We start from the raw sequence: 6000 nt of genomic DNA, 5'->3' as shown, positions 1-6000 counted from the left end.
CGCTTGGAGGTTTTTAAGGGAAAGGAAAACGAAGAAGACAGGGCCATAAAGGATTTCACAAAAATACATCATTAAATATGAAACTATAAGGATGGATTGTTGGCCAGGCATGGTAGCTCAAGTCTGTAATCCCAGCACTTGGGAGGCCAAGGTGGGCAGATTACCTAAACTCAGGAGTTTGAGACTATCCTCGGCAACATGGCAAAACCCCATCTCTACCAAAAGTACAAAAAATTAGCTGGGCATGGCGGTGCACACCTGTTGTCCCAGTTACTCGGGAGGCTCAGTGGGGAGGATCACTTAAGCCCAGGAGGCCGAGGTTGCAGTGAGCCATCATCGTGCCACTGCACTCCAGCCTGGGTGAATGAGTGAGACCCTATCTCAAAAAAAAAAAAAAAAGTTATTTTATTCTTAATATTGTTGTCAATTAAGCAGACATACTACCATTGTAACATTAACATTTATTTAGAATCTCTTTTGAAGATGTCCTTGACCTGTTTCTCAAGACTGGAATTCTGCTGCGTGCAGTGGTACATGCTTGTAATGCCAGCACATTGGGAGGCTGACACAGGAGGACGACTTGAGGCCATGAGTCCAAGACTAGCTTGCCACACAACATAGCAAGATTCTGTCTCTACAAAAAAAAAAAAAAAAAAAAAAAAAAAAAAAAAAAAAAAATTAGCTTATTCATCTCTAGCTGTCAGTCCCTGGTGTGAGTCCAGTACAAGGGGAGGAAGGGGAATTAACAATCACTAAATATGTACTCTGTGCTCAATCTGTGTAATACCTCTTACATACACTCTTTCATTTACTCTTTCCAACAAGCCTTTAATTAGAAAACGCTGTCTCCATTTTTTACATGAACCTGCAGATGAGAAATTAATTATTTTTTTAATGTTTCCAGAAAGTCAGCTATAATGCTGGCATTTGATCCCAGATGTGCACACTCCAAACTTCATAATATTTCCACTGTATTATTTTGCCTATTCCAAATATAGCTCTATTTACAGAGCAAATAATTGTGCTGATATTTGGTGAGATAGCATGTGCAATATAAAATCCAGTTTATGATTTAAATGGAGGCAGAAGATGTCCATATAGGCAAATCCTAACATCACCTATGTTAGCTCTTGTTTCTGTTTTGCCTTTCCCATTTGACAAAGAACTGTTTGTAGCAGTTAAGGGCTATCTTATTTTCTGAGATGGAGAGAACAGCGTGAAGGGCGTACCATTAGCAGGTATGGTTATGTGTACCTGTAGTTCCAGCTACTTAGTAGGCTGAGGCAGGAGGCCAGGACTTCGAGGTTAGTGAGTTATGATCATGCCACTGCACTCGAACCTGGGTGACAGAGGGAGACCCTATCTCTAAAAGACAAAAAAAAAAAAAGATGTGAACCTTTTTTTTTTTTTGAGACAGAGTCTTACTCTGTTGCCCAGGCTGGAACGCAGTGGCGCGACCTTGGCTCATTGCAACCTCTGCCTCCTGGGTTCAAGCAATTCTCCTGCCTCAGCCTCCCAAGTACCTGGGATTACAGGTGCCTGCCACCATGCCTGGCTAATTTTTGTATTTTAAGTAGAGACAGGGTTTCATCATGTTGGCCAGGCTGGTCTCGAACCCTTACCTCAAGTGATCTGCCTGCCTCGGTGCCCCAAAGTGCTGCAATTATAGGCGTGAGGCACCATGCCCGGCCAAAAACTCTGTAGATTTTTAAATTATATCTGCAATTTTAAACTAAGAACTGCCCTCCTCTATATCTTCTTTAAGGTTTTGAAAGCAAAAGACATGTTGGAGGTAATTAAATGGGTAGAGGTGGCTTCATGCTGGCATTGTTTTAAGTCTGAAAAAAGGGGGCTGGCATCAGTGGCTTCTGTGGTTTCTGAAAGGATTGGTTTTTACCTGATGTTGCTTGCCTTGTGTTTCTAGGCAGAGGACCTGCCCATGAGCTTCTGCAACCAGTTCACTCTCTGTTTAGGTTTTGGTTCGGTCCTCGCCATCTGGACTATTAACAGAGTCTGGGAAGCGATGATGCACAGCGAGGGCTCAGGGTCACACAGCAGGTCTCTCAGATCTAGCGGTAGGCAAACACAGGTTGGAGGTAAAAGCCCCTGAGATCTATGGAAATGAATGAAGGTCTAGATAGCAAAAAGCTTACATGCCCATAGCAGCTTAGATTACAGGTCCAACTGTCTAAAAGTTTATATATCAGTGAATTGATTTCAATTTTGATCTACAAAACCTACTGGTTTCTGAGTTGCCAAACATGTCACTCCTCTGCAATAATCACATTCCAAGTAGTCTTTCTAAAGTCAAATGATCTGGACCTCCCAAGCCATGTCTAATGTTAATATCTAAGTTCCTGTGTTGGTCCTAGCAGTAACTCTTACATCATTATCCTCTTTTAATTAAAAAAAAAATCTTTTAGTTTTTAATGTTTTCTTTCTTTTCTTTTTCTTTTCTATTTTTTTTTTTTTTTTTTGAGATGAAATCTCCTTCTGTCGCCCAGGCTGGAGTGCAGTGATGCGATCTCGGCTCACTGCAACCTCCACCTCCCAGGTTCAAGTGATTCTCCTGCCTCAGCCTTCGGAGTAGCTAGGATTAAAGGTGCCCACCACCATGGCCAGCTAATTTTTGTATTTTTAATAGAAATGGAGTTTCACCATGTTGGCCAGGCTGGTCTCAAACTCCTGACCTCAACTGATCCACCCACCTTGGCCTCCCAAAGTGCTGGGATTACAGGTGTGAGTCACCGCGCCTAGCAGTTTTTATGTTTTCTTATTGCAAAAGAAATACATGTTCATTGTGCAGAAAATTTAGACATTACATGTAAGCACAAGAAGAAAAGTCACCCATAATCCTACCACCTAGCGATAACTACTGTTATTTTCAATATATATCTTTCTGGTCTTTTTTCCATACATTTATATTTACATACATATGCTTTTATTTTTTGTCCAAATGGAACCATATGACCGAGGAATTGCAAATGCTGGTTTTATTTAATGATACCACATCATCATTCATCTGAGTCATTTAAAAATTATTCTAGGCCAGGCACAGTAGCTCATGCCTGTAGTTGCAGCACTTTGGGAAGCCTACGGAGGTGGATCACTTGAGCCTAGGAGTTCAAAACCAGCCTGGGCAACATGGCAAAACCCTATGCTTACAAAATATCAAAAAATGAAACATTAGCCAGGCGTGGTGGCTTATGCCTGTAGTCCCAGCTACTTGGGAGACTGAGGTGGGAGGATCCCTTCAGCCTAGGAGGTGGAGGTTGCAATGAACTGAGATCGTGCCACTGCATTCCAGCCTGGGCAACAGAGTGAGATCCTGTTTCAAAATAAATAAGTACATAAATAAAATAAAAATTATTCTATAATATGTTTCATGGCTATTCAGGTTGAGGATCCCGTATTCAAAATGTTTGGGAGCAGAAGTGTTTTGGAAATTAGATCGTTTTGGATTTTGGAAGACTTGCATATACATAATGCGATATTTTGGGGATGGGACTGAAATCTAAACACAAAATTCATTTATGTTCCATATACACCTTATACATATAGCCTGAAGGTAATTTTATACAATATTTTAAATAGTTTTGTGCATGAAACAAAGTTTTGACTGTGTGTGTGTGCGCGCGCGTGTTTTAAAGTCTCACTGTGTCACCCAGAGTGACAGATCTTGGCTCACTGCAACCTCTGTCTCCTGGGTTCAAGTGATTCTCCTGCCTCAGGCTCCTGAGTAGCTGGGATTACAGGTGTGTGCCACTACGCCTGGCTAATTTTTGTATTTTTAGTAGAGACAGGGCTTCACCATGTTGGCCAGGCTGGTCTTGAATTCCTGACCTCAGGTGATCCGCCTGCCTTGGCCTCCCAAAGTGCTAGGATTACAGGTGTGAGCCACCACAACTGGCTTGATTGTGTTTTGTCTTATGAGGTAGGTCAGGTATGGAATTTTCCCATTGTGGTGTCACGTTAACACTCAAGAAGTTTCGGGTTGGAGAACATTTCAGATTTTGGATTTTTTTGATTAGGGATGCTCAACCTGTATATAATTCTACAACATGAATATGCTATAATTTCTTTAATTATCTATTGGTTCCAATCTAGATTATTTCCCACTTTTGTTATTCTAAATAACAATAAATGGACATTCCTGTAACTATTTCTGCTTATTTTCATAGAGTAAATTCCTAAATAAGAATTGATGTCAGGCTGGGCACGGTGGCTTACACCTGTAATCCCAGGACTTTGGGAGGCCAAGGCGGGCAGATCACAAGGTCAGGAGTTTGAGACCAGCCTGACCAACATGGTGACCCCCCCCTCTACTAAAAATACAAAAAATAGCCGGACATGGTGCCTGTAATCCCAGCTACTCAGGAGGCGGAGGCAGGAGAATTTCTTTTCTCTTTTTTTTTCTTTTGAGACGAAGTCTCACTCTGTCACCCAGCCAGGCTGGAGTGCAGTGGCGCAATCTCGGCTCACTGCAACCTCTTTCTCCCAGGTTCAAGCAATTCTCCTTGAATCACACCTGGCTAATTTTTGTATTTTTAGTAGATACGGGGTTTCACCACGTTGGCCAGGTTGGTCTCAAACTCCTGACCTCAGGTAATCCACCCACCTGGGCCTCCCAAACTGCTGGGATTACAGACATGAGCCATTGTGCCCGGCCCAAAGTTTATTAATTGGTAATCTTTGCCATTTCGACAGAAAAACGCATACTGTCATCTCATCATGATTTATTTTGCAAACCTCTGATTACTAGTAATATCAAATATTTTTCATCTATTTATTGGCCATTTGTAATTATTCTATGAACCGCTTATTCATATTGTTTGCCACTTTTCTTTTGAGGATTTCCAATTTGATTTAAGGGTATTAACCCTTTATCATGTTGCAAATATTGCCCTTCATATTATTGTTTGCATTTCACTTTTAACTATTTCTCTCTTTTTCAAAGTTGGTTTTTAAAATTTTTATGTAGACAAATCTACCATTCTTTTATTTTATGGATATGCCTTTGGTATCATACTTAGAAAAGGTTCTCTTTTTTATTTTATTTTTATTTTATTCTATTAATTTATTTTTTGAGACAGAGTCTTGCTCTGTTGCTCAGGCTGGAGTGCAGTGTCACGTTCTTGGCTCTGCCTCCCGGGTTCAAGCAATTCTCGTGTCTCAGCCTCCTGAGTAGCTGGGATTACAGGTGCATGCCAATATGCCCAGCTAATTTTTGTATTTTTAGTAGAGACGGGGTTTCGCCATGTTGGCCAGGCTGGTCTTGAACTCCTGGCCTCAGGTGATCTACCCTCTCAGCCTCCCAAAGTGCTGGGAGTACAGGCATGAGCCACTGTGCCAGGCCAGGTTCTCTTTTTTTATGTATAATTCTCCAAGGTCTCAAAAACGCTCAAGATCTCTTCATAATTTGGAGCTTTATATTTATTAAGCAGTGTTTTGCCTTTAAATTCATCTTGTTTGCTTCCAAAATGTAACACTTCACTAGTTTGTAGTTTCTTTCACTTCTTGCATTGAGGTCTGTCTACATGTTCCACAGAACATTTATTTATTTATTTATTTATTACTTTTTGAGATGAAGGCTCGCCCTGTCGCATCTTGGCTCACTGCAAACTTCGCCTCCCAGGTTCATGTGATTCTCCTGCTTCTGCCTCCCGAGTAGCTGGGACTACAGGGATGCGCCATCACACCTGGCTAATTTTGTATGTTTAGTAGAGACGGGATTTCACCATGTTAGCCAGGCTGGTCTTGAACTTCTGACCTAAGGTGATCCATCTGCCTCGGCCTCCCAAAGTGCTGGGATTACAGGCATGAGCCACCACACCCGGCCATGTTCCACAGAACATGAAATGTCAATCACATATGCTTCATTCTAATCTATATGCACATAATTATATATATTTTCTCAATCTTTCATATAGATAACTTTTGAATGGAAAAGGAAGTTTCGTCCCCCATTTAGATTAGAAAATAATTTCCTTTTATTTGAAC

At 41.2% G+C, this 6000-nt stretch overlaps 1 protein-coding gene across 1 annotated transcript in view; it reads right to left on the bottom strand.

Moving 5' to 3' along the window:
• Positions 1-444: 444 nt before the first annotated feature.
• The window catches only part of MROH8 (maestro heat like repeat family member 8), a 77328-nt gene continuing 71772 nt past the window's right edge, over positions 445-6000 (bottom strand). Inside the window, exons 23-24 of the mRNA XM_030826730.1 lie at positions 1898-2069; positions 445-634 (exon numbers count right to left, since the gene is read on the bottom strand). Of these exons, the coding sequence (XP_030682590.1) occupies positions 1921-2069 (149 nt within the window). The 3' untranslated portion in view covers positions 445-634; positions 1898-1920. The remainder of the gene's footprint in view (positions 635-1897; positions 2070-6000) is intronic.

Source organism: Nomascus leucogenys, chromosome 13, assembly GCF_006542625.1.
Source record: "Nomascus leucogenys isolate Asia chromosome 13, Asia_NLE_v1, whole genome shotgun sequence".
Lineage (NCBI taxonomy): Eukaryota > Metazoa > Chordata > Mammalia > Primates > Hylobatidae > Nomascus > Nomascus leucogenys.
This window is presented reverse-complemented; position numbering and strand designations above follow the sequence as displayed.